The following is a 24,940-nucleotide window of genomic DNA, read 5'->3' on the forward strand; positions in this document are numbered from 1 at the left end:
ACGAAGGTATTCAGGAACCGAATCAAAGAATTCTTCGATACGCCTATCAAGTACCATAACGTCCGAGATTATTTGCTGAACGTTCAAGTCGCCCTCAGACATGGTGTCGACACTCTTTTGTGGATGTGGAGCGTAGAAGCTGAGAAGGATTTCATCCAAGATGAGAAATAATTTTGACGACCAGATAAGCAATCCCAGTCTTGAAGGCCTGTCCTGAGGCTGCTCTCCTTGACCATCGGCCGATAAGTATTCGTCATCAATCAGCGATGGCAGCGGGACGTGCCAGCTCGTCGATATCATGGCAGGTCTCCCAAAAGTCATGCTCAGAAGTCTAGCAGTGTTAGGCCACCGTTCTCTGGTTGTAGAAGGGCCGTTCGCTTCAATCTTACTTATCCAATACTAAGCAGGTATGCCAGACCCTCCGCCTCATCTCTCGGCTTAATTGACTCCGGGGCTGATTCGGCGACTCGACGTGTAATCCCAAGGATTGCGCAGCTCTGATTGCTAGACCCACAGCATTCCAGCAACGGGTTGCTTGCTGAGTGGACTGTAGATAAACTCCTGTCAAGAGCAGCATCTGGACTGCTGAAAGAGACATGGAATCCAGAATCTCGAAGCGGTATATCGACCTAGATCGTTGATAAAAAGTTTGAGCAAGTGACGCTCTGCTTGCAGCCGGTACAGACTCGCTAAACCTGCATCCGATGGCAAAAACGATGTTAAGCGTGGATGAGAAGATTACTTCGTCCATTTCTGACATTGTATCGCTACTTGTCTCGTTTGCCTCCGCCGACCACAGGAGGTTGTATCTGTTCATAAAAGACGTTTTGTGCAATACCGGAAAGACTGGGTGCACGAATTCCCAAAAGCACCTAACAAAGTCGTCGGCAGTCTTTCGAGGTGGATACACGGCAGCAAAAGGATCCTTCTCGCGAATAGCCTCTGGGACGGCTGCGGATGGTTGTTCATCAACCTGTTGCTCTGCCTCTGGGATTGATCCTTGACGATTTGCCTCGTTGCAAAACTGTACGAATGCAATTGTAGATGACGGGCCGTACATGCATTCGCTCTCGGTGGTTGTCGACACCGTGGCTAATCCATCGACGTTGCTGGCGTAGCGAGATGTGTTTGGCGAGTACGGCCCTTGTGTTCCTGGAGAAGCCTGCATTTCTCGAGATGCGACACTGGTATCACGAATAGAGTCATTTCGAGAGACTCGACGTTCAACTAAGAAGAATTAAATACTAGGAGCTCATTCGTAGCCGGAATACGGACCTGGCTGTGGTGGTTGAGACTCCACATCCTGTCTCTGTTCAAGCCTTTGCAGCCGCTGCTCCAGGGCAGAGAGATAGCTGGAAACAGGTTAGCGGGGTAGGAAAGATAGTAAATCAAAAATACCTTGCAGAAGCAGGCGAATTCTCGTAGATGCACTCGACCGCGACTCCTCGTCTGTGACAAGCCGAACAAGCCGGCCGACTCCCGTCACATCTCGTCTTGCGGTCCTGACAGCTCTTGCAAGCCGTCTGTATTCTCCGGCGTCTTCTTTGAACCCTCTTTGAGCCTCTCTGACTTCTTGGAGGGGTGGTTGGTAATATCAGCGTCGGGGTTTCTGCTTCCATGGCGAAGGGGCAATAGTTGGCGTGTTTTGAAGAGGAGCGGACCTGAGCTTTTTAAGACCGTCGGCAATCCGACTTTATGACTACCCCGGATCCGATGGATGCTGCCCCCGCATTTTAGATGCATTAGCTTGGTCCTCGGGCCAACGCCGAAACCTGGGGCGTGGAGCTCCAGGGTAACCATTCCAGGAATTATTAATCAAGACGCTCTTATTTGGGCATCTGTTTCTTTGTTAACGGGGGAGCAGTTAAGAGGTTTTTTTTTTTTTTAAAAAAAAAAAAAAAAAAAAGAAAGAAAGAAAGAAAGAAAGAAAAGCGGAGGCGAACATAAGGCTGTTAGCAACCCAACTTTATGGCTACCCCTGATCCGAAGGATCACACCTGACGGTGGTGGTTAACCCCACCTTCAACTAGCCCTTCAGCTATCGGAGGCCATGAAACCTTGAGATTTAACACCTAGATGACGATCGTGCAGGTATGACGGACAAATCTGTCAGATCCAAGAAATTGCCTTGCAGGGCAATATGCAAGCTACGTAAGAAATTAGGAATGCCATCTTATCCTCCACGAGTAGTGCCCCTCCTTGTAGCCACTTCTTCATCCGACTTTTTTCTCCCCAGATGTCCCCTTAAACGAGAAATGAATGGCTGCTTGTGGCTGTTAGTGTCGTCTGTCGTTGATTCGCTACGCGGTTCAAGACTTCTCCCCACAACGCTCTTGTCCTCAACTTTGTCGACGCTCTTTTCCCTGGGAGACTTCTCATCTTGCGGCATGAGCTTTCTGATACATTTACATATCTTCTCCCAGTGCTGAGCAACCAACCCTACGATGACAGAAAATATAACAGACACAACGACTTGAGTGTGCATGGTCAATAATAGGTCCCTCAGGCAGTAATACAACGCAGCGTTTTTGGAAACTCACAAATTATAGTAAAAGCCCAGCCAGGAGCCTGGAGAAAAGAAGCGACATCCAACGCGAATAGGGAGGAGAGAAAGGATAGTGGGAGCTAGACAACCTTGTTAGTGTACGAACGAACAATATTCTTTGGGATGGCGTGAGACTCACAAAGAGAATAGTAACAACAGTGAAGACCATGAGAGTTTTTCCCTGTCGCCTCGCGAGGGTTGCTAGGTTATTGGAAATCTCGCTTTGCTCGAGCGAAAGTGTGGCCTGGAGGTTCGCACTCTCACTTTGCAGAAGCGAAAGGGTCGTGTTGATCTATTCCCGCAAAGATCAGTACGCACTTACGTCATTAATCAAGGGAACCAGGGGCAGACTTACAGCAGACTATATCCTCGAGGCACTGGTATCCATCTCTTCGAGATCTTTCAAAATGTACGCCGCTGCGAGATCTACACCCTGGGGCTCCTTCTTCAACCCTTCTTCAACAGTCTTTTGGTGCTGGGCGGCTGATCTGAGAATGTCGAGCTCATCACGGATGTCTTTGATGTCGCAACACATCTCCTCTGCTTCTATGATAGACTTTCTGATATCGTTGTATACTGAGTTCCGGGATGATGTTTTAGATGTGTCGTTGGATGAGCCTCTGGGTGAGCCTTTGAGTGAGCTAAGACGCGAGGTTTCGTCCCCCAGGGGGGAGGGATCTTCTGTCGTTTTCTCTGGTTCACTTCGACGCCAGTTTTCCGTTTGTTTCCTGAATTTATCAAACAGGGTTGCTTCAGCTCTTCCCTATCAACTCGTTAGTTGCCAATTACTACACTCGTGGGCCATGACGAACAATTTGGTCAGTGGCCTTGGAAAACAGTTGCCGGATAGAACCTTGACCTTGAGGCCTCGCCTTCTCGGACTTCGACTGCTCAAAATTTGGCTCCTCAAGCTTCGGGGGTCTCTCATAAGTGCCGATGCAGTAGTCAACGATGATTCTGCACATATCAGCTGCCGACTCTGGCTGGGACGCGCTCCCCCCAGCCTCAACCTCTTTGCCCAGCTGCTCAAGAATTCCTTCCACCAGCGTACCGTTGCTATCGTCGAACAAGCAAGAGGTGGCGGTTATGAGCCATTCTAGAGGTTCGATTTGTTTAAGTGGGCAGGACAAGGATAAACCAGAAGGGGATACAACGTACTGTTTGCAATCGTCCAGGCCCATAGCTGGTTGACTCGGACCAATTTCAATTTTCTGGCCTCATTCTTTTCACCTTCCTCATCACTTTTCTTCGAGGTCTTGTCGCCGTCCTTGGTGCTTTTGTTCCCTTCTATGGCCTTGGTGACAACCTGTGATTTGTTGCGACGACGTCTGTCTTTCTGGGATTCATCATCAGTTGCAAATTGATAGTACCATTCATCGAGGGTTGGCGATTCGTGAATGACGGGGTTTTGAGCACCCTTCAGGTCCTCGTAGGCCGTTTTCATGTCCTTGAACTTCGTCTGCTTTCCGCACAAGCTGGCATCGTCCGGGTAGTAGGTTGAGAAGCAAAAGTAAGGCATCTGCCATCATGGATTAGAATCGACAAACAAAACTGGTGCCGTTCAAAACTCACGTAAGTGGCTGATGCGACTACAAACTTAGTCTTGTTCTTCTCTCGTCGATCCTCCTTGGAATCTGTCTCATTCTTCGCTTTGCCAGATTCTTCTCCTCTATCCTCCTCCTCTTCCTTCTTCTCCTCTTCTTCCTTCTTGATGTTGCCACGTTTTCTGCCGACCTTGTTCTGTTGACGCCTTACCACAGTACGCGGCCTCATGCTCCTCGATGAAGATGTCCTATCCGGCACCTGAACCCAACTGTCTCGGGAAAATGTCTTGAGTTCATGATACTGTCGGGCTTCAAATTTCTCGTCATTCATGATCCTCGACAACATGTCCTGCGTCGTTGGCCAGTAAATATTGTACTCTTTCATTTTCGCGGTAGCGTGCCAAAGACACCAGTTGTTGATGCAAGGTTTCTTACATTCATCCAAACCATCTATTCCAAAAATCAGCAACAACTCACTCAAGCATAGACTAGCCAAGGACCACACACGTTTGTTGCCGGTAGATGAATCCACGTAAACTTGGGCTTAGTGTTGAGATATGTTAGGGGGTCTGGAAGCTCAGGCTTACCCCCAAGGACCATCATCAGGTCCGAGACGGTTTTTTTCATGATCTTTTCTGGTCCATCGCCGTAAATTACCTCTTTCAATGACCGATATCTTCGGAATGTTCCCGACTCACCCTCACGCTTGTAGAACTGCACGAGGGTGGCTTCAACGCTTTCCAGTATCTCCCATAGTTTAGGATTAAGTTTTGGCCCATCCATGCTGATGTCTTTGTGCGTTTGCGAGAAGGAAGGGTCTCGCAGAATATCCACGAGGGCACTGAAGTAGTCGGGTTCGACGTCTTTGGCCGTCCGTGTGATCGGCGCCGTTGACTCCAGGGAGGTCTTCGCACGCCGATTCTCGGCCTTCTCTGGCTCCTTCTTCTTGCCTTTGTGCGAGGATGTTGAGGCCTGAGTCGGCGGTATCGATACCAGCTCGGGTTCAGGTGGCTGGTTTTCTGCCCTCTCCGCTTGCTTCAAGGCCGACTTCAGTGTTGCCTGAATCTCAGGAGTGCCAGAAAAAGTGTCAGTGAGTAACGAGAGTACCCGGAGGAGCTGCCTATGCCCCGCCCCTTGTTTTACCCTCATCCCCCGGGTCAAATCCAAAGTCAAACCCAGCACAAATTTCAGTGCTGTCTTAAGGTCAGGCATCAGAGGAACTTTGGCAATGAGCAGCGAGAGTACCTCTGGGAGCTTGCTCTGCTCACGTCCAGACTGCAAGGCTGACTCCAGCCCCGACTTCAGCGCGAATTTCAGCGCCGTCTGGATATCCGACCTCCCAGGAGATTGGGCAATGAGTGGCGAGAGTACCTCGGGGAGCAGGCTGTATGCCGCCCACTCGATCATACTCCATTTGTCAGATCCTGCAGGCTGTACCGTCTCTTTTCTTTTTGACCTCTCCTTCATGAGCCCTTTCGCGAGTTCATGAGTGCCCGGATTGTCCACGGCCCGTTTTATTTCATCATCCTTCACGTTGCTTGTACCAAACTCTGCAGTCTTCAACTTGTCCGATTTGAGAAGACTCTCCACAGCACTTTCCGGGCTGTCTCCAGTACAAGCCAAGTAAAGAGCGGTCCTGCCCTGGTCGTTTCTGGTCGCCATGAGTTCTTGCTCCATATTGTCGAGAATAGGTCCCAGCCTGGCTGGGTCGCCACGGGCGGCAGCAAGATGCAGCGCCGTCTCATTCTTCTTGGTTTTGGCGCCTGGCTTCGCCTTGTACTTCAGAAGGAGCTCCACTACGGCAGCATGCCGGCCGGAGCGGAACTCCATCATCCCCTTCTCGTCAGGACTGAGGTCATCAGGACCTAGCTCATCTTTCTGCTTGCTGTAGTCCTCAGGTCCGGCACCACTGGCGAGATGCAACGCTGTCTTGCCGTCCTTGTCTTCTGCATCCACTTTCGCTTTGGCCTTCAGAAGCTGCTTGACAATGTTCTCGTTTCCCTTCTCACTTGCCAAATGCAAGGCTGTCCGTTCCTCATCGTTAGGTCGATCGACATCAGGCTGATGCTGTAGAAGAATCCCAACGACCTTGCTGTTACCCTTGTCGCTAGCCTCATGCAAAGCAGTCCACTTATCCTTATCCTGAGCGTTGACGTTTGTCCGCCTGGCCCCAAGGAGAACTTTGACTACACCGCTATGACCCCAGTCACCAGCAGTTATCAGAGGCGTGCATTCGGAATTGGTTGACTGAACGTTGCAGTTTGCACCCTTATCGACCAGCAGACCCGCACCCGCCGAGAAACCATTGATGCTTGCCGCCAGGAGAGGTGTGTGTCCTAACTCGTCGCGTATCTCCAGTTGAAGGTCTCCTCCCAGACCGAGCAGCTTTTTCACAATTTCTTCATGTTTCTGTTTTATTGCTGTCATTAATGGTGTCCAGCCGCCGTTGTCTTGTTTGCCAACATTCGCCTTTTCTTTCAGTAGAACCGAAACAGCATCACCTCGGCCATTGTAGATGGCCGCATGCAGAGCGGTCCAGCCTTCCAGCGACTCAGTGTCGTCGAGGTTTGTATTGTTTTTCTCAAGAAGAGCTTGAATTACTTTTGTGTAGCCGTATCCACTTGCCAAGTGCAGAGGAGACCAACCGCCTTCCTCGGTGATCTGGGTGTCGGCGCCATTTTTGAGAAGTAGATTGACAACGTCGAGATGCCCCTCCGAACAGGCTTTGTGTAGAGGCTGTCGGCCCTCGTTGTCTAGTTCCGAGAGGTTCGCCTTGGCATCGATGAGTTTCGTAGCTGCCTCAACAAGCCCCTTCGCGGCTGCAAGATGCAAGGCCGTTCCACCAGCGGCGTCTTTGGCATTGACTCGAGCCCCGACATCCAACAAGTGGCTGAGCTCGTCAAGATCGGTCTTTTTCTTGTGCTCTTCATCATCTTTGGCCATTGTCAAAAGCAGCTCATGCAAGGGTGTCTCGCCTCCCGTATCCTTGGCCTTGGCGGAATCATCAGTGGCTGGTTCATCGGAAGACGCCTCCGGGATCGGCTTGTAGACGCCCAACAGGCTTGTCTCGAGGGTGGACTCGTCCGGAGCTTCTTTGACAAAGTTCGTTTCTTCTGCCATAGTATCCAGCTTGAACCAAATGTCAAGCCTGGCAGCAAAGAAACAAATCTCACGAGATGGCGACCCAGGACCGTCTTATTACATGGCTGGCCGATCCCAGCCATCGGACAGTTCAGCCCGCCACGTTGCCATCACAAATTTGACAACTCGCTTTCTCTGTTCTTTTGATGTCTGCAATTGGATTGTTCATCGTATTCCCCCGCCTTTGTGCAGAAGCTGAACTGCAATGTCACCATACGATATGGGATTGTGGTTAGAAGCAACCTGTGATATCGGATCTCTTCACAGCCTGGTCTTGGCAAGAGGAGAGAGCTGGGGATATCCGCAGAAGCTGAGCCCAGTCTCGCTTGGCTATTTCGGCATCCCCCCAAAATTATTATTTTGACCCAATGATAATAACTGTCATGCCCACCGATTCCGCCTCCGAACCGGACTTTCGGCCGCATGGCCATCATTGGCGCGAATGGCGCAACCCAGTGCAGGTTACTCGAGCAGCCTGCTTAGAGTCACTTTCAAGCCCCATGTCACCAGAAACTGCCTGCTTCTTGTCATTAATGACGCCTCCAAAAGAAGTCATTAGTCAGGACAGGGGGGTCAGAAATCTTTCCACCCAAGAGCAGTCTCAGTTCAGAAGCGCGTCCTTGTACTGAAAATTGGATACAACCTCGGTGCGGCTTCAGTTATCAAGACTTGATGTTCCGAGTTTATCCGTTGCGATCCACCTTTCTTGTTGATATAGTTGCAAACAAAAACGACCATTCCTAGCTTGAGAGCGCCATCATACGCAGCGTTGGGAGAGTCCCCGCGGTGATAGAGGCAATGATACTCTCCAGCCAGTCCAAGCCCTCCTTAAGAACATCCCACGTGCTCTCAAAGAAGTCACGGAAACTTTATCCAGGTTTGAGAATCCCTCCCAATATTATGATTTATGCTCGTATGTGATCCTATATAGGTTTCTTTGCCCCTCGGTAGGAGGGTATGGCGTAAAGTAAAAGGTGTCAGTTAGCTGACTTCTATCACCACGGGTTTGTCCTTAGGTCAGCATTAAGTAGCCACGTTGTAATAGTCTCCACCCTATCCAATAATTGATTTATGTAGAACTAAACACAGCTCGTTCTCAGCGAGGCTGGGGTGGATTACACTCCTAGGCTTATGGATAGCGACTTCAATAGCACCCAATGACCTTTTGATGCACTTGATCTTTCTGGTGGTTTGATCTTCCGGGTTAGGTACTTATAGCCAACATGAATACAATAGTCACAGGCGTTAACATGCATGAGGCATACTGTAAGGACGTCGTATTGTGTTGGCATCTGAACATCAGACCCAGCCTCCAGTGAATCGGTTGGCTGATTAAAATCGGCCAGAAAGAAAGGTGCCTTCATGTAGCACATGCTAAAAGCGAAACTTAAGGCTTCCAGCGGAATGCGGGATGCTTCCAGTCCAAATCCTCAATCTCCTCCTGAGACAAGCCCTGAAGTTCCTCCTCAATATTCCACCCCTCTCTCTTCTTATTATCTCTCATCATCCACCAAAGAGTCGCCGTGCTAAGAACAAGAATAGTACCAGACGTAGCCAGGTTCAGGCCGTTTCCGATGTGGAAATCGGGTGCATCCCATGGGAGGAATGACCAGCTGGAAACCAAACCACCCACATTACCCAACATGACGTTCATACCAATAGCTGCGCTGCGGGCTGTATCGCTGACCACGTTTGCCGAAACTTGAGCGTTGCTAAGGGCTCCATGCGAGAAGACGGATGAAGCGATGAGGAAGGTTGCGCCGTAGCGGACCATCTGGTCCTTTGATCCCAGAAACATGGCATAGCCGACCATGCATATCGGAGCAGTAATGATGAAGAAGATTTGTCGCTTATCCATCCTCCAGCTCAGGTAGGGGAAGAAAAGCGTGAAGAATGCACCGACAGCATACGGAGGAACGGTATAAAGTTGCTGTTGAATCGTCGTCTTGTCCTCGTAGATTGTCTTGATAATCGTTGGCAAAAAGAACGAAAGGCCCTGAACCGTAATATTGGTGAACAGAAAGATGATGGAAGTGCTGAGCGTGACGGGAGACCAAAGTCCACGATGAAGCTTGGTCTTGTCTATCTTGTCGAGAACTGCCGTGCTTCCAACGCGTTCAGACTTGACTCTGGCAATCGCAAGGTCCTTTTCTTCCTGTGTCAGCCAACGAGCCGTGGCTGGGCGATCAGTAAGGGTTAAGAAACCGATCACAGCGAGACCGATCGTGATGATTCCTTCAATGGCGAAAATCATTCTCCATCGATGAAGACCGGCAAAATGGTCGAGACTGAGGATCGCCGAAGCCAAAAGACCGCCAAAAGCTCCAGCAAGCGGTGCCATGACGATATACAGCGAAAGACGGAAAACAAGCTCAGCACGACGATACCATCGAGAAAGATAGTAAGCGATACCTGGCATCATTCCCGCTTCGAAAATACCCAACAGGAAGCGCACAACAGCGGCCTGGGACATGTTGTTGACGAATGCCGTGCCCAGAGATGCGATGCCGAAGAGCAGCGTGATGATGGGGAGGAACCAGCCGGGGCTGAGCCACTTGCAGAGGATGTTGGAGGGGATCTCGAAGACGATGTAGGAGATGTAAAAGGTGGTGATGAGGATGTTATAGTCGTATCCTGTCATTCCAAGATCCTTCTCGAAGCCGGCAATCTTTGCATTGCCTAGAAGATGTCAGGCTGACATCTTTCTCATGGCTTGATTTTACTCACCAATATTGGCTCGATCGATGAAGCAAAACAGGTAAAGAATTGCAACCGTAGGGACAATGTGGAGGTCGATCTTGAGGCACAGACGACGCTCTGCGGCGGGGTCATATTCGACTAGAGGCTGGCCATATCTGCGACGCGTCAGAAATGAAGATGTGAGATTGAGAAGAATGCGTACTTGTCTGTAGCGACCTGACCCTTCTCGGCAGCATGCTGCAAGGCCGAGTCATTGTGTGTCTCAATGGTATCGCGATGCTCCGTAGACGGCTTCATGATGAGTGAAGTTCAAGAGCGATGGGTGAGGATGAATCGAGCAAGAGCCCTGATGATCTTGACTCGTTACAAGGAAGACCACGACAGATATAAACCCTTTCTCCTCCAAGACCTTACTCCTCGGAACATCCATGTCGGCATCCACCCACGGCATCCCTTTATGCTTCAAACCCCGGATTCCCCGGGGTCCGAGTAAGGATCTGGGGAAGCGGGGGAAAGCATGGTCTGGCTTTGGCTAGACTCCCCCGTGGGGTTGCATCCAGACCGCAAAGAACCAAGGTTTGGTGCGGAGCTATTGGTTCACAAGCAACCGAGCTGGCCAACAATATCTCCCCGAGATCCTTCGCGCGGTGTGAGCCATGGGCCCAAAAGATAAGCTTATCCAATTGTATGGCCTGCATTGCAAAGTAGTCCCCTTTTGGTGTGGCCCTTGTCTGAGACCCGGCTGCCGAATGTGTCGGCTGCGGGGTGGCGAGTCTGGTCGTTGAGCCAACGTTTGGATCGCGTCAAAGGAATTCAAGCTTTGAGCGGACTCCAATTTCCGTGTTAGGGGCTTAACAGACTATGCCTTCATCACCCTCAATAATGCACAAGTATGATAAGACATGATCAAGCATAATTGCGTGAATAAGGCGTGTCCAATGCAAGCCGTGTGGAGTCGTGAATGAGGGGTCTCAACAGCGCAGATTCCAGCCCAGCCTGCTTTTCCTTGTACCACCAATAACCCCCATTGTCCTCCATCCTCGACGTAACTATGGAGCCGCAGAGATCTTCAGAGGCCAAGCCCAAGCTTGATGATGGGGTGCATCGATTCTTGGACGAGTACTTCAAGTTGTCCGATATCCGGGAACGTACCACGGAATACGTCAACATGTTCACCGAGGATGCGGCCTTTATCCTAGACTCGCAGCCGTGCAAGGGCACAGCAGGTGAGAATGTCCAACCCGGGATACCTTGGTAGAAACTAACTAAGAAAGAAATCACTGCCGCAATGGAAGCCCTGTGGGCGACTATTTCGTGGCGTAAGCACACGATACGCGACGCATCCCCATACGGTAACAACCCCGACCAGGTCGAGATCCACGGGTCCGTAGATCTAGGGCTACTGGACGGACAAACCAAGACTCTTGCCTTTTCCTCTAGAGGACATCTGACTCCGGTCGAGTCTGAGTGGGGATACAAGTGGGATTCTTATCAGGTCTTTATTGTGAGTTTGACAAATGATGGACATATCGAGTTGACTAACGTTTGTAGGACCTGGCCGCTCTGGCTTAGCGAACTGGTAACTACTGAGAGAGACAGTCGATCTATCATCACACATAAGAGAAAGCCAAGACATATTGTGCAATGCTCGCCACCTAGTTCCATCGTCAATGACGACGCTCCTCCAAGATTCGAGACATACCCTCCAACTTCCCCTCGACTCTCGGACCCCGAGACGAGTCCGGCTTGTGTCTCGGTTATCTCCAACTTTTTAACCATGATGTGACTGCATGTTGGGGGTTTGCTGTGAAACCGCATTGGCTGGCAGACTTGCCGAAAACATGCCCGCGCCAGGGGTCAGCTCCGAGGAACAAGACTCCGAGGAAGCAAGTAATAGTGCCAAGACTAGCATGGGCCAGAACACCACGTATCAAGACGATGCAAGTTCTATGCCATGTGAATTCAGCTGGCATTGAGTCCAGGCCTTGGTAGAATGTTTGTTATTGGGACGCCATTGCTCAAGCCTCACGCCCGGACGCAGACGTAGAGCCATCCCATGTAGGCATGTATCGGTTGTAGAGGACACAAATTGGTCTCCTCGGAGTTCGTCCGTTCGTAGAGTTGTCCGCCGGTAGTATAGCATGCACTCTACTGAACTGCCATAGACTCTAGACAATTTACAGAATGCTAGGCATTACCGTTGTGTCAAGTCATCACGGCACACTAGACCGGAGGAATCGGGGAGGTTCTTATAGTCACGGACAACAGTTCGCAGTGACCCAGTCGTACGATCAATTAATCTGAAGGTCTCCGACCCGCTCATGATTTATCCAGGCGCTTTACTCGAATGCATCGGGACTCGGCATGCCATGACGCGGCAGTAAGGCCCGGGGTTGGTGGCGTCGGGGAGATGAACGGACTTAACACTAACCTCCTGAGGGGCCATCGGGAATTCCGATAACTCGCCCTGCGACAACAACACCTCTTCCCCGTAACTCTCGGTTATGACGGCATTCCCGGGGACTAACAGGATGGAGGATCTCCATTTCATAGGGCCAAGAACAATTCCGGATGAATGTCACCTTAACCGATGGCATTCCCCGCGCTCCACAGGGCCACCCAGTTAGGTTTATAATTAGACATCAGTCCTTGGCTTGAGCTAAGTCCATGCAAGACAACCTCCAACAAAACTCATATCCGCAATGGCTCCAACAAAAGACTTCAACATCGCAGTGGTCGGCGGCGGCATCGCCGGCCTAACCCTTGCCATTGCTCTGCACCATCGCGGCATTCCAGTGAAACTATACGAAAGGGCATCACGGTTCGAAGAGATTGGTGCCGGTGTATCATTCACACCAAATGCAGTCCGGGCTATGGAGTTCTGCCACCCGGGCGTACACGAGGCTTTCGAGAAGGTGTGCACCCGCAACAGCTGGCCATCGAAGCAGAAAGTCTGGTTCGACTTTGTCGACGGTACCAAGGATGAGGGCGCTGGATTTACCATCAACAGCAGCTTGGGGCAGAACGGCGTTCACAGAGCTCATTACCTCGACGAGTTGGCCAAGCTATTCCCAGAAGACCAAGCTGTGTTTGGCAAATGCCTAGACAGCATCACTGAGAGCGATGGAAAGGTCACAATGTCTTTTGCCGACGGAACTACCGCCTCTGCTGATGCCGTCATTGGCTGTGATGGGATCAAGTCTCGTGTACGACAATTAGTCGTTGGCCTCGATCACCCTTCAGCGCACCCAACATACTCTTACAAGTATGCTTACCGAGGCATGGTCCCTATGGAAAGGGCGGTTGAAGCCGTCGGAGAGGAAAGGGCACGCAATGCCACAATGCACGTAAGTTTTGCAAGCCCTCTCATCCGCCAGTTCAAAGACTAACCTCTTCAGTTGGGCAAAGGTGGCCATGTTCTCACATTTCCTGTCGACAATGGCCGAAAGCTCAACATCGTAGCCTTTCACACATCTCCAACAGACTGGGAAGACTACAGCAGAACGACCAGTGTTGCAAGCCGCCAAGATGCTCTGAAGGACTTCGCTGGATACGGGTCAGCTGTGACTGGGCTGCTGAGCCTGACCGAGGAACAGCTTAAAGTCGTAAGTGCTTTTATAACACTTGTCTTGTGCATAGACTTACCAGTTAACAGTGGGCCATCTTTGACCTCGGAGACCATCCGGCCCCGACCTTCCACAAAGGTCGGGTGTGCATCGCTGGAGACGCCGCCCACGCAACATCACCCCATCACGGCGCCGGAGCAGGATTCTGCATCGAAGACAGCGCATTCCTGGCCGAGCTACTCTCCAGCGTCGACAGCTCCCGAGATCTTCCCTCCGTGTTCGAAACATTCGACGAGTGTCGCAGGGAACGGTCCCAGTGGCTTGTGCAGAGCAGCAGATGGATCGGAGACTGCTATGAGTGGCTGGCAGATGGCATTGGTAGCGACATGGCCAAGATCGAGAGTGAGATTAACGAGAGAAATGGTATTATTGCGAATTTTGACCTTGAAGGGGAGGTTGCACAAGCCAAAGTGGATCTTCAAAAGAGGTTGGATCATTGTTACAAGCTATGAGTGCTGTGCATCAGATCAGGGGGTCCTATAAAGTTTACATAGTGAGGCAAATTGTATATTTACACAACTGAGTTCAAACTATTCATTTTGTTCCAATAGGGCATTGCCGATGCTCCGAGCCTTCACTACTGAAAATACTACTGACAATGAACGGTCAGGTGCAGTTTGATTGTCAAGTCTAACAGTAACACAACTAAACGAGCAACTGTTCTCACTCGGCGAGAACAAAGATGATCCAATCGAAGATCCAGTCGAAGAATTCATCCGGGAGCCCCCAAGCATCGATATTTCTCTATTGTGCACCCCAATGGAGACTTCTGATAGGTGACTATACTCAGCCGCGGCTGACGAGAGGCAGTCATCATGCGGGTTCGGCCTATCAACGGCAACCTCCTACCCACGTACACGTAGCCATGCATCTCTGCATGTATGTTACGACCAATGAAACTACCTATGCCATCTTCGTAAGCGATAAGGCGGTTGGTCACTCACACCTAGTTTGAGTTGCGTGCTTTTCCTCTTGAATTTCTGTCCGTTATCTCTCTTTCAACCCCACAACCCCGTCCTCCTCCATTTTCATCCTTTCCCCAAACAATGCTGATTACCATCACCCTTGCACCGGCACTCAGCTCTCACATTCTCCATCAAACATCTTACTCCCATGCCTTTCTTCATTCACCATGGAGACAGCAGCCCCCCTTCTCTACAGACGTCTCGATCCGAGCACCTCCGAGATTCGGCTCTTGGAGGTTCCCTCAGATGGCTCCGAGGACTGGGGACTCATCACAGTCTCGCTTAACGACAACCCAAAATACTTTGCGCTCTCGTACGTCTGGGGCGAGAAGAAAGATCTCGACAAGATTATCCTCCAGGGTCAAGACGTAAAGGTCACTCCAAACCTGGCCTCTGCCTTGTCTCGCATCCGGAGTGGGAACCTTGGAAGAGCTTCCACTCCCATTAAATATCTATGGGTAGATGCCATCTGTATCAACCAGGAAGACAACGAAGAGCGTTCGAAACAAGTCCAGTTCATGCACCACATATTCATATGCGCTGAAGCTGTCTACGCATGGGTTGGCCAGAAAGATTACTCGCTGGCGTTTCAAACCATCAAGACACTCGCTGACGAGGCGGCTCGGCATTATCCGAGTGGCACCATCCCTGACGACCGTGATGAGCTGGACATATTCGGTATCTTCGACATGCCCCCATTCAAGCTCGAGTGGCTTCAACAATACCCCAGTCTTTGTGATGAGACATCGGACGCCGAGTTTCCCTTCAAAAATGATGCATGGAACTCCGTCATGGATCTTTTTCTGGACCAATACTGGAAGCGAGTATGGATCTACCAAGAAGTCGTGCTTGCTCGTCAACTCCATCTATTCAGCTTGGGTGGCATGACTCTAAGTCGGCAAGACCTTTTTATGTTTGCACAAAGTTATACAGAACTTGAGCTCGAGTCCAAAGTTGATAAGGGTGAGGTTCAAAGGCCGGAATTTCTTTGCCAAACCGTCTGGGATGGTCTTATTCGGTTTCCGCCCCATCATGGGATCGACGCAATCCGCAATGCCAGGTGCATCACAACAACCAATGATGCCGTGAAATCAACCAGAGGATCTTGGGCAAAATGGCTTTTCCGCCCCAGTTGGAAGGAATCAATCGCTGCGGCACGGCTTGTCGCCACAGATCCAAGGGACTACATTTATGGGCTTCTGGCAATCTCTAAAATCCCTATGAAGCCAGACTACACCAAAAGCGTCACTGAAGTGTATACCGAGTTCGTCGAGTGCTGGATAGAGGCTTCCTTGGAAGCTAGGGGTAAGCCAATCATGCTACTTGAACTGTCGCCGATCCTACCCCTTGGCTTCTTGTCGCTCGCGGGTGTTGGGTATTTTGGATCCTCGGACGACTTTCCAAGCTGGGCTCCGCATTTCCCTCAAAATGCTCTGCAGAACGAAACCAGGCTCTTGAACCTTGCAGCTTCCCAGAGTCTATCTCAAGAGGATCCAGAGAGGTATCCGTATCTAGTCAGAGACACTGGAAGCCTTGTCGTTTTGGGAGCTGAGATCGAACCAGTTCTCCATGTATCCAATTTCGCAAGACCTGCTTGTTTCGACGGTGGAACACTTCAAAAATTCGTCTTTGACATTGGACACTCTTTTCGCCGCTACACATCTCGGCATCCGCGCTCCATCTCCGGCGCCACATCCTGGCAAGATATTGCTTGCCTACTCTTCAAGAAGGCTTCAAAAACTGTGACAAGAGCTATGGTGTTTTTTCTTTTTGTTCTAGCTAGCGGATCAAGTGAATACGTGAGAATGAATCACCCCGACGGTTTGGGCAGCTGGGACTCCCCAGACTCTTCCCTTTTTCCTACCGATTGGGAGACTCAACTTTACCAGCGGGCCTTCCCAGACGAAGATCTAAAGAAGCTAGGGTTCAGTGATAATCCATTCGCAGATAAAGAATCTCAGAAAGACGAAGCTCTTCGACATTTAATACCCCTGTGTTTGAGGATGGCGGATCGTTCAATTTTCGAGACCAAGAGGGGATACCTTGGACGAGGACCCCTAGATGTACGAGAAGGCGACCGACTCTGCATTCTCAAGGACTATGACCAACCTGTGTTACTCCGCAAACTGGGAGATCATTATACCTTTGTGGGAACCGTGTTTGTTGTTGATCTGAACCCGGGCGAATGGATACGGGATAACCCATCCGGTCTGGAGTGGCTTAAGCTGCGATAAGGGGCAATCTGTGTCTACAAATAGGGGGCTAAGGGGGGAGTGTAGGTAGTCATAGCAGTCAGCCGAATGAACCATTTTAGTTATGTGCATGTCCTTTTTCTCGCCCCATCTGGCCAGCCCAGCATGCCAGCCCAGCATCATCCTCCACCGAAAAGAGATTGCCTTGCCTACTCTTCGAAACCGCTATCACGTAGACATTCGAGCTTGTGCGGGACCCAGATAGTCAGGTGGCTCAGGATAATGCATATGAGAGCTACCTTTAGCTCCTTAGTGCTCGAAAGGCTGTAACAGCTGGCACCTAGGACCAGTAGTATACTAATTTCCTAGTTCTTACCTATTCTAATCCAGCTCAGTCCAGTCTCCTTGTCCACTGGCTTCAATATTAGACAGTCTGCTCCTTGGTGTTGGCCTGCTTTGCTTGAGAAGTATTCTCAATCTCGAAGCCCGATGGCTGAGCCGTGCTTTCAACAGCAGCCTTTTCCTCCAGCATATCACCACCCTTGGCGGCATGAGAAGCACCACCAAACAGGGTATCAATCTCCTCCAGAGGGACCTGCTTCGTCTCCGGGATGAAGAAGTAGACGTAAGCCGCGAGGCAGAAGTTGATGGCCATGAAGAAGAAGAGACACTTGAGACCCTCGCGACGGAAAAAGGTAGGGAAAAACTGCTGGAAGATGGTGTTGGCTACGTTCTGCATCTGAGAACACATGCCCACAGCCTGGGCTCGAATGTTCATGGAAAACACTTCGGCAGTCCACATCCACACCGTAGCTCCCCATGAGGGCTTGTAGAAGAAGGCGAAAAGGAAGAAAAGGAAGACGATAGCGATGCCCACAGACTCTGATTTGACGTTGCCCTCGAATGTCGGTGTCTCTAGACCCACGACCGCAACGATGAGCATGCAGACTCCCATGCCCACGGCACCGACCATGAGCAGCCAGCGGCGGCCGTAGCGGTCAGAGGTCCACATGGCGTTGAGGGTGAAGATGATTCCAAAGGTGGCGTTGAGGGCGTTGATGAGGTTGATCTTCTTCTTGTCTGACCACACGTTCTTGTAAATGGTCGTAGAGTACGAGTTGAGAGTGCCTTGTCCAGACAGTTGCTGACCAATGTTGAGGAGAAAGGCGAGGATGATTCGCTTTCGGACTGAAGGATCCCGGAACAGAGCAGAATACGAGACTCCACTGATGGCCTCCTTCTCGTACTCGATAGCACCACGGATAGCGAGCAGCTCCTCCTCAACCTCTTGCTCAGTCTCTCGAATTCTAGCCAGCGCAGCTCTGGCAGCCTCCACGTTGCCATTCTTCTGGATATGCCATCGGGGAGTCTCAGGGATCCAGAGGACAGAAAGGCAGACAATAGCAGGGACGAGAATCTGGAAGATAACAACCATCTTCCAATCCCACTGACCCATACTCTCACGGTTGTTGGAACACGCATAGTTGATCCAGTAAGCGATGAAGGACCCAACTGAGTAGTTCATCTGCCAGATCGTCATGACCTTTCCTCGAATGTTGGCCGGGGCGACTTCTCCAATGTAGACAGGCGCCGCCGTGAGAGCAAGACCCTGGCCGATACCGATGAGAACGCGGCCGGCAATAAAGACTCCAATCTGGTGGTGGGGAGTAAAGGTCTGCATAAAGGTCGCTATTATGGTGATAAAGCAGCCGATGAACATGCCCCAGCGACGTCCCATGTAGTCTGCGAGCGGACCGCCCATGAAGAAGCCAGAGATGATAGCTCCGATTGTGTAGCTCGTGTTGACTTGAAAGTAGAGTGTTAGCTATCAAATCTCCACAGACGCCGCCAGCGGCTTTGGGGCGTGAACTCACTCAACCCAAGCATGTAGGTATCCTCCACCGGGTCCATGTCAACCCACTCGAACCAGTTATCTGAACCCTGGAGGGAGTTGAAAACTGAAGCATCGTACCCTATGTGCCATACTCAGTATGAACCTTGACGAGACGCAGAAAGATAAATGCTCTTACCGTAAAGCACCATGCAAAGTGCCGCCACCATGGCACAATACCTAATTTCCCGAGTCAGTCATCGTCATTTAGAAGCCGTCAAGCTATGACCCACCAGTTGTACAGCTTTTTCGAAGCCATCTTTGATTAGAAGCTCACTTGTCCGTCCTCTGCAGCAAAGGGAGATCTCCTGATCAGTGCAGATGAGAAAAAAAAGAATGGGGAGAACCCTGAGAAGTCGAGATTGATAAGACCACTTTGAAAAGTGGACAAAGCCCATTAAGAATGGACCTTTTTATCCACAGATCTGCGACTTCGCTAGCAGAGTCTGGACTCGGGTAGACGGGTCTCGCAGGGGGGCACACAAACCAAGGTCAGCCACCAATGGTGTTTAGACAGAGGAGCTCCGATGTCGTTCAACATGACGCCCAATACGACATTCAAGGACTCGGGCCCAGTCATGGCTCCTCTTGGCGCGCGGAATGCCTTTGCCGGCGGGTCTTGGTTTAACTGGCACGGGAATTACCCGGGCTGCAGGCTGCCCAGATCGGCTCATTCTCTCCATCTCGAGATCCTCCATCAATCAGTCAATAAGCATAATTGATTCCCCCGCACAAAGATCACATGCAACCTTAAGGTTAAGTTGGTGATAATCAGTCAAGTTTAGCCTGAATCCTTCCATATTACCTTGCTGTTGTCCAGCTAGGCCTGCTTATGCCACGAATCATGGGCATCTTCCGAGTCGCAAACCGGCAATGATGTTCATCTTGGCCTCGGATGTAAGCGAGTTCCGCAGACTATTGGTGGAACAACTCTACTGAGCTTTGCTCAGCCTCGCGTTGGGGGATCGACAGTGGACGCGGGGAAGCTTGAAGCTCCTCATTAAGCACCTGGGGAATACGGGGATGGCATGGAGATGGGACGACTTTGTGGAGGAGAGTGGGACTGCCGAGAGATTGAGTTTCTGATAGTGTTATCGGCTGAAGTCAGACCGCGTTCGACGGGGAAAACTATCCCGAAGGTCACCCACGAGTGTGCTATTATAAGAGCTCGGGACGTTTACGCAAAGAGCTCGGTGAAGAACTGTACCGAAAGCCAAGATCATCTGACCCGTCAAAAGAAATTATACCTGATATGCTGCTGAGACCTACAATCGTGCTCGCCTTTCTGGCGTTGGCCGAACTCATCGATGCTGGCCATGCCCCAAAGCGTCCCCACTACGAACCAACTCCCCTCCAACCATACAAGGCATTCCCAACCTCATCCCCTCGCAGAAAGACGTGCTTTGTCAAGCCTGGCAAGAAGGGCGGTGACGATGCATCCAAGATTCTCCGTGCCTTTAAGAAGTGCAACAACGGTGGTACTGTAGTCCTTGATCAGGAGTACACCATCTGCACTCAGCTGGACTTGAGATTCCTCAAGCATATTGACATTGCCTTGACTGGAACTGTCAAATTCTGTGACGACGTTGAACATTGGCTTCCCAGGACTTTTCAGTTTCCATTTCAGGATGGGTCCTCTTGGTGGCTGTTTGGTGGCGAGGACATCAACCTCTATGGAGCTGGCACAGGAACAATTGATGGCAACGGCCAAGCTTGGTACGATGCCCACGCCGCAGACAGCAAAGTCAAACGCCCGCTTCTCTTTGTGACAGACGGTTGGAAGGGAGGTTCAATCACTGGTCTCAAGCTTCGGCAGTCTCCCAATGTGAGTTGATTTTTTACCTTGACATGATGATGTACTGATGTTTGACCAGTGGCACAACCTCATCGCCAATAGCTCGGACATTCTCATCTCTGACATTGATATTTTCTCACGCTCAACATCAAAGAATTTTGCCAAGAACCTTGACGGATGGGATACATACCGATCAGACAACATCGTCATCCAGAATTCCTACATTGACCACGATGATGATTGCGTATCATTCAAGCCCAACAGCACCAACATCATCGTCCAAGGACTTGTCTGCAACTCATCCCACGGTATCTCTGTAGGCTCTCTCGGACAATACCCAGGAGTCTTTGACAATATAGAGAACCTGTACATCTACAACATTTCTATGAGCAACGCAACAGACGGTGCTCGCCTCAAAGTCTGGCCCGGTGCTGATGTCCAGAAGCCTGAGGGATGGATCGGCGGTGGTGGTGAAGGCCGCGTCCGAAACGTCACTTACGAGCGTTTCTTCAACAACAACAATGATGGTGCCATCAAGATTGACCAGTGCTACGGTGCCGTCAGCGCCGCCGAGTGCGAAGCCGATCCTTCAAAGGTGATTCTCACAGACATTCTGTTCAAGGACTTTTGGGGTACAGTATCAAAGAAGAATGACCCTGTTGTTGGATCTCTCATCTGCAGTTCCGAAGACGTAAGTTTCTGTTCTCACACTCACCTGTACATGCACTAATGAAGCTAGTCCTGCGACAACATCCGTGCTGAGAACGTCATCGTCACACCTCCTAGTGGCAAGGATGCCAAGTGGGCGTGTAGGAACATGGATGAGGAGTTGCTTGATTTGAATGGAGTTGGTTGTGTGGATGCTTAGAAAGGGGTATTCGTTTGTTCATCCTCAGAGGTACGAACTACTTGTAGGTAGGGATTTCACATTACGCGTCAGGACAAAGCATATTCGAAAGAAAATCAATAAAGAAACTATTCTAGACTCGTGGCATCAATAGTTCTCAACCATTCATTCTTCTTTTTCAGTGACGTCTTGGGCGTTCATAAGATCAAAGAACACACGAAGAGACACAAGGCAGCATTAAAACCCAATGCTGCTCAACCATTCATGACTTACCGAACTCTTTGGGAAAGCCAACGCAAGATTAACGATCTCACGGCTCTTCAGATACGATCAGTTTCGCCAGCGGCTCCACGGGTACCTCCCCCTCCTCACTTTCAAGCTTTGCCTCGTTCTTGTAAGAGTCCCCGACGGCTGCAATGTGCTCCTAGGTGCGCATCACCCTAACAAGTCGCTTAGGAAGATCTCTGGTAAGGACATTAGGGGGGTTGAAAGTCCCCACTCTTGCAAATCTGGCGATTCTTCGTCGCCCAATGATGAGGAGGGAGGCCGAGTTGAACGCTCGCACTCGCTCTGACTCGCGCTCGTCAAGATTCTGCATAAGCTCAGCCTTGAGGTCCGTCAGTGTGGCCCCAGGGCGCAGGTCAACGTAGCGTTCGCTAACTTTCTTCTTGGCAGCATCGACGAAGGAAAACCAGAAATCTTGTCGTGTGAATCTAGGTTTAATATGGAGAAAGACGGGGGCGTCGTCGCGTCGCTCTAGGGGGGTTTCCTCCGCGCTTCTAGGCTCGTGCTGGGTTCGTGAGAATGTCCCTACCTGAATGGTCTCGTCTTCAAACTCCCTTGGAGGAAACTTGGCGAGGTTGCTAATCTCGATGCTTGTGTTCCAGTCGTTGCTGAAAACAAGCGACATCAAGTTGTCAAAATCGGCAGGGGTGACTACCACTCGTTCTCCGGCCCGCACATCAACTCCAGCCTGCACCAAGTCGAGGAGCGCAGTTTTCTCAGCTGCAGTGAGGTCACTAGGCGAGTAAATGACCTTCCTTGCACGACGGCGCGGAACGATATTTGTGTCTTGGGAAAAGTCCAGCGCAGGAGCTCAAAAGTCTTCCAACATCTTACAGGATGTCTATGGTAAGTGTATATAATAATTCAAGTCGTATAGCTCACTCGAGAGGGCGACAGGTCTTGCTTGATCAGAAGAAGGGAGGTTGTCAACTCGTCAGAGTAAGCGTGTGGTGTGGAAATAGCTGGAACAGAGAAGAAACCATCTCGCCATATATATGCTTATGGTGCTGTTCTCTTGGGGTTTCTGTCCAAGAATTGCGCTCTTCAAGTTATGCAAGTGATATCGGGCATAACCATGGTCTCCTATGTCACGCAGCGTGAAAAGTATTAGGATTGACAGATCAATCAAGAACAAGCCTGGACGAGAATACGGCTTGTATATTTGTCCTCTGGTGACTCGCTCAAATTAGGAAAGAGATACTAGATATAACTATGGTCTCTTATGTCATGGTGTCCATAGTATTGCAGTTGAGAGATCAGCCAAAAACAATATCTGGACAAGAACAAGGCGCGCGTGTTCGCGCACCGATCACTCATTCATATTCGCACACACAATGCCCAAGATATTGAAAATGATATTCCATAAGAGGTGACATGGATTTCATATGCTAAAGACTGACAACGTTTCAGGATCCTTTGTGAGTTTCGGCTCTAGCCTTCCAACATACAACTTTCGTAATCGAGTCAAGGGTGCCTCCTCTGTCTCCAATATCTCCACCCAAATCACAGCTTAATGATGGATCCCAATGGGGACAATATCATCACTCTAACAGGTCGGTCTGCTGCAAAATGTGACCAGGCAGCAGAAACAGTGTTGACTTGAAGCCGGCGTTGAAGCTGGTTACGAAGCTCAAGGGGGCTCCAGTCAGCTACCCAAGGAGCCAAAGTCCGACCGACCTTGTAAAGCTACCAATGACACACAAGCCACTGGCATCAGACATGAACTCAAAGAGCAAATCAGCATTGAAGTCTGGCTGGGCTCCGGGGCAAGGTCAACATCGGGTACGGCAGCGCTCCTTGGACCATGAACCGCTTCACTTTTGAGGAAAACGCGAAGCTCACCGCTTCTGGTAGCCATTACCCTGTCTGCAATCACATTTGCGCCAAGCACTCTTCTGACAATACTAACCCGTCCTGCAGCAAGGGCTACATCAGCACACGAGGCGTTTTCTCAATCACCCAGTCCATAAAGGGATTGAGTACGGCAGGGTGCTACATCACACCGGTCAAGTACGCCATGGCACACCGCGTTGGCTTCAATGGGGGCACCTGCAATCTTCTTCGCCTTTGGCCTCAACGGGGCTCCCTACGGCACGGCAATCCACGGGCCTACCTCGGCCATCAAGTACCAGTCGTGCTTGACCTTGTGAATCCATTCATAGTTGGTCTTCCGTTAGAAATGTCTAGTCTTTCGATAGCAGTACCCTTCTTTTTCTATTAATTACCCATCACTCTATAATCGCTACCAGTCACCGGAGTTCAAGCAGGTCATTCGTTGAATGTGATGATGCCCGGACAGTGGAAGCGGAGCGCACCATGTTGCCAGAAATGTGATATTAATCATGCAATCTCGATCGTCTTGTTGGGTGTTGCATACATCAAGGCACCAGCGAATATTTTCATGTAGGCTAACCCAAACATGATGTCAATAGTCACTGTGCACCTGGGCTTAGTTTGGATTCTGCCTGCTACACGGAATGAGTTTCAAGATGCTTAGACTCTTACAAGATGAGCCTTGTTCGAGGCAGATTGTGTCTGGTATCTCGTGTTTGACGCCTAGTTTCAGCATGATCTACTACAGATTGATGCAATACCATTAGTCGACACAAGGAGGCAGCCAAAGCAATCATGCATTGATCTACTGTAGCTTGAGAATTAAATGCTACTTCAATCAAGGTTATTTGCCCCATGACAGTAGAAGGATTCATCTGCAGCAAGGCTGAGATGTTTTGGCAGATCAGTGACGCTATCCCGAATTCAAACGTTAATCGTTAGCGAAGATCGTTTCGTCAGCCCACATGCCTTCATCGACGGGGATCGATGCCAAGCTCCTGGGCGGGGACATGGGCTGCATGATTGTGGCCAAGCCCAGACATTTTGACATCCATGATGGGAACTGGCCGAACTGCTAGTCCATGCTTCTAGAAGGTGGTCTTTCAGCACAGCCTCCAGATGCTCTGCTGCCATCTCCTCGGAATTCGCGAGATGCCTATTGAGGAGTTAGTTTGTGGCTATGGGAGGTCTTTTTGCCCGACAAGAGGGGCAAGGCAGTCGCTTGACCATCTCGCTTCTGCAAGATGGGCATTCTTTTTGACAGCAGCATGAGGCAGCCCGCGGAGCAAGCCAGAACCTTGAGGGAGGTCATCCATTGGAGTAAACCTGCTACACTGGCTTGCATCCTGCAAGGTGACCGACCTTACACGTGTTGGTTGTTATGCGGAACAGACACTGCAGTGCAGAGTAAGAACTTAGTCTTTGCTGTGCTTCCTCTTGCTGCGGCCAACTCTGTTGCAATTGTCATCATGTCCACCTCCAAAAGCCAAGATGAGGCAGCCGGTCAGCCAGCCCTACGATCACAAGGCAACCAGATCCGGGGCAACAAACGCCTCTCCAAAACCCAAAAAGATCA

The 24,940-nt window shown here is 50.4% G+C and overlaps 8 protein-coding genes across 8 annotated transcripts; 4 read left to right on the forward strand and 4 right to left on the reverse strand.

Moving 5' to 3' along the window:
* Nucleotides 1–3,333: 3,333 nt before the first annotated feature.
* Nucleotides 3,334–7,209, reverse strand: LRP88_09098 (ankyrin repeat domain-containing protein; the record flags this gene model as incomplete). The annotated part of the gene is made up of 4 exons (XM_083245591.1): nucleotides 3,334–3,641; nucleotides 3,704–4,064; nucleotides 4,118–4,539; nucleotides 4,788–7,209. The coding sequence occupies 4 exons, from the start codon at nucleotides 7,207–7,209 to the stop codon at nucleotides 3,334–3,336; spliced, it is 3,513 nt and encodes a 1,170-aa protein (XP_083100085.1).
* A 1,408-nt stretch (nucleotides 7,210–8,617) lies between these two features.
* LRP88_09099 (uncharacterized protein) lies at nucleotides 8,618–10,227 on the reverse strand (the record flags this gene model as incomplete). The annotated part of the gene is made up of 3 exons (XM_083245592.1): nucleotides 8,618–9,909; nucleotides 9,958–10,085; nucleotides 10,133–10,227. The coding sequence occupies 3 exons, from the start codon at nucleotides 10,225–10,227 to the stop codon at nucleotides 8,618–8,620; spliced, it is 1,515 nt and encodes a 504-aa protein (XP_083100086.1).
* A 754-nt stretch (nucleotides 10,228–10,981) lies between these two features.
* Nucleotides 10,982–11,502, forward strand: LRP88_09100 (uncharacterized protein; the record flags this gene model as incomplete). The annotated part of the gene is made up of 3 exons (XM_083245593.1): nucleotides 10,982–11,156; nucleotides 11,205–11,434; nucleotides 11,482–11,502. The coding sequence occupies 3 exons, from the start codon at nucleotides 10,982–10,984 to the stop codon at nucleotides 11,500–11,502; spliced, it is 426 nt and encodes a 141-aa protein (XP_083100087.1).
* A 1,130-nt stretch (nucleotides 11,503–12,632) lies between these two features.
* Nucleotides 12,633–14,008, forward strand: LRP88_09101 (FAD-dependent oxidoreductase; the record flags this gene model as incomplete). Its single annotated transcript, XM_083245594.1, has 3 exons — nucleotides 12,633–13,277; nucleotides 13,329–13,535; nucleotides 13,586–14,008. 3 exons carry the CDS (start codon nucleotides 12,633–12,635, stop codon nucleotides 14,006–14,008), a joined length of 1,275 nt encoding a protein of 424 aa, XP_083100088.1.
* A 680-nt stretch (nucleotides 14,009–14,688) lies between these two features.
* LRP88_09102 (uncharacterized protein) lies at nucleotides 14,689–15,602 on the forward strand (the record flags this gene model as incomplete). The annotated part of the gene is made up of 2 exons (XM_083245595.1): nucleotides 14,689–15,345; nucleotides 15,582–15,602. 2 exons carry the CDS (start codon nucleotides 14,689–14,691, stop codon nucleotides 15,600–15,602), a joined length of 678 nt encoding a protein of 225 aa, XP_083100089.1.
* A 1,535-nt stretch (nucleotides 15,603–17,137) lies between these two features.
* On the reverse strand, nucleotides 17,138–18,863 carry LRP88_09103 (uncharacterized protein; the record flags this gene model as incomplete). Its single annotated transcript, XM_083245596.1, has 4 exons — nucleotides 17,138–18,519; nucleotides 18,588–18,686; nucleotides 18,744–18,784; nucleotides 18,838–18,863. 4 exons carry the CDS (start codon nucleotides 18,861–18,863, stop codon nucleotides 17,138–17,140), a joined length of 1,548 nt encoding a protein of 515 aa, XP_083100090.1.
* A 993-nt stretch (nucleotides 18,864–19,856) lies between these two features.
* On the forward strand, nucleotides 19,857–21,267 carry LRP88_09104 (uncharacterized protein; the record flags this gene model as incomplete). Its single annotated transcript, XM_083245597.1, has 3 exons — nucleotides 19,857–20,429; nucleotides 20,479–21,090; nucleotides 21,139–21,267. The coding sequence occupies 3 exons, from the start codon at nucleotides 19,857–19,859 to the stop codon at nucleotides 21,265–21,267; spliced, it is 1,314 nt and encodes a 437-aa protein (XP_083100091.1).
* A 403-nt stretch (nucleotides 21,268–21,670) lies between these two features.
* On the reverse strand, nucleotides 21,671–22,156 carry LRP88_09105 (uncharacterized protein; the record flags this gene model as incomplete). The annotated part of the gene is made up of 1 exon (XM_083245598.1): nucleotides 21,671–22,156. The coding sequence occupies one exon, from the start codon at nucleotides 22,154–22,156 to the stop codon at nucleotides 21,671–21,673; it is 486 nt and encodes a 161-aa protein (XP_083100092.1).
* Between the last annotated feature and the right edge of the window lie 2,784 nt (nucleotides 22,157–24,940).

Source organism: Fusarium phalaenopsidis, assembly GCF_050370095.1.
Source record: "Fusarium phalaenopsidis strain FUZ10S chromosome Unknown contig_32302, whole genome shotgun sequence".
Taxonomy (NCBI): domain Eukaryota; kingdom Fungi; phylum Ascomycota; class Sordariomycetes; order Hypocreales; family Nectriaceae; genus Fusarium; species Fusarium phalaenopsidis.